We start from the raw sequence: 552 nt of genomic DNA on the forward strand, positions 1-552 counted from the left end.
GGAGCTGTACTGAGGGGTCCCGGGCCTGTGCCCCGCGCCCACACCTGTTGTACATGTTCCAGAAGAGCTGCAGGTTGGCCTGGTTCACCACGTTCCCGATCTGCTGCCGGTAGCTCTGCACCAGCTCCGAGTTGTTCATCAGCTCCTCCTGGGCCCGAGCGGACGGGACAGACAGAGCGAGGATGGGGAGGCGGGCTCCGAAGGGTCGGCTCCTGGCAGGGTCGGGGCAGGTGGAGACCCCCCAAGGTGGAAGGCGGGACCCAAGGAGGGGAGGGGAGGCTCCATGGAGCTGTGGGAGGAGGTCTCCCCACACCTGGGTTTCAGGGGCCCAGCCTCATGGCCAACAGCAGAGGACAGAGCGAGGCAGGTCAGACGCCGCATAACCCCCTGCCCTCCTCCTGCCCGGCTGCGAGGGGCAGAACCGGGCCCTTCAGCAGCTGTGTGCCCCCCCCTGACACCCCAACCCGCCAGCCCCACTCCTGTGAGGTGGTCCCACGCCCTTACCTGGCTGAAGAGGTGGGATAGCACCGTGTCGGGTAAAGTGCTGGTGAG

General features: G+C 67.0%; 1 protein-coding gene across 3 annotated transcripts in view; it reads right to left on the minus strand.

Annotated features, from left to right (window-relative positions):
- Positions 1 to 552, minus strand: part of NDRG4 (NDRG family member 4) — a 28,921-nt gene that overhangs the window by 6,127 nt on the left and 22,242 nt on the right. For all 3 annotated transcript variants that reach the window (XM_014545537.1, XM_014545536.1, XM_014545538.1), the window contains 2 exons: positions 505 to 552; positions 45 to 148 (listed from right to left, as the gene is read on the minus strand). In XM_014545537.1, the coding sequence (XP_014401023.1) occupies positions 45 to 148; positions 505 to 552 (152 nt within the window). The remainder of the gene's footprint in view (positions 1 to 44; positions 149 to 504) is intronic.

Source organism: Myotis brandtii, unplaced genomic scaffold (assembly GCF_000412655.1).
Source record: "Myotis brandtii unplaced genomic scaffold, ASM41265v1 scaffold411, whole genome shotgun sequence".
NCBI classification, from domain to species: domain Eukaryota; kingdom Metazoa; phylum Chordata; class Mammalia; order Chiroptera; family Vespertilionidae; genus Myotis; species Myotis brandtii.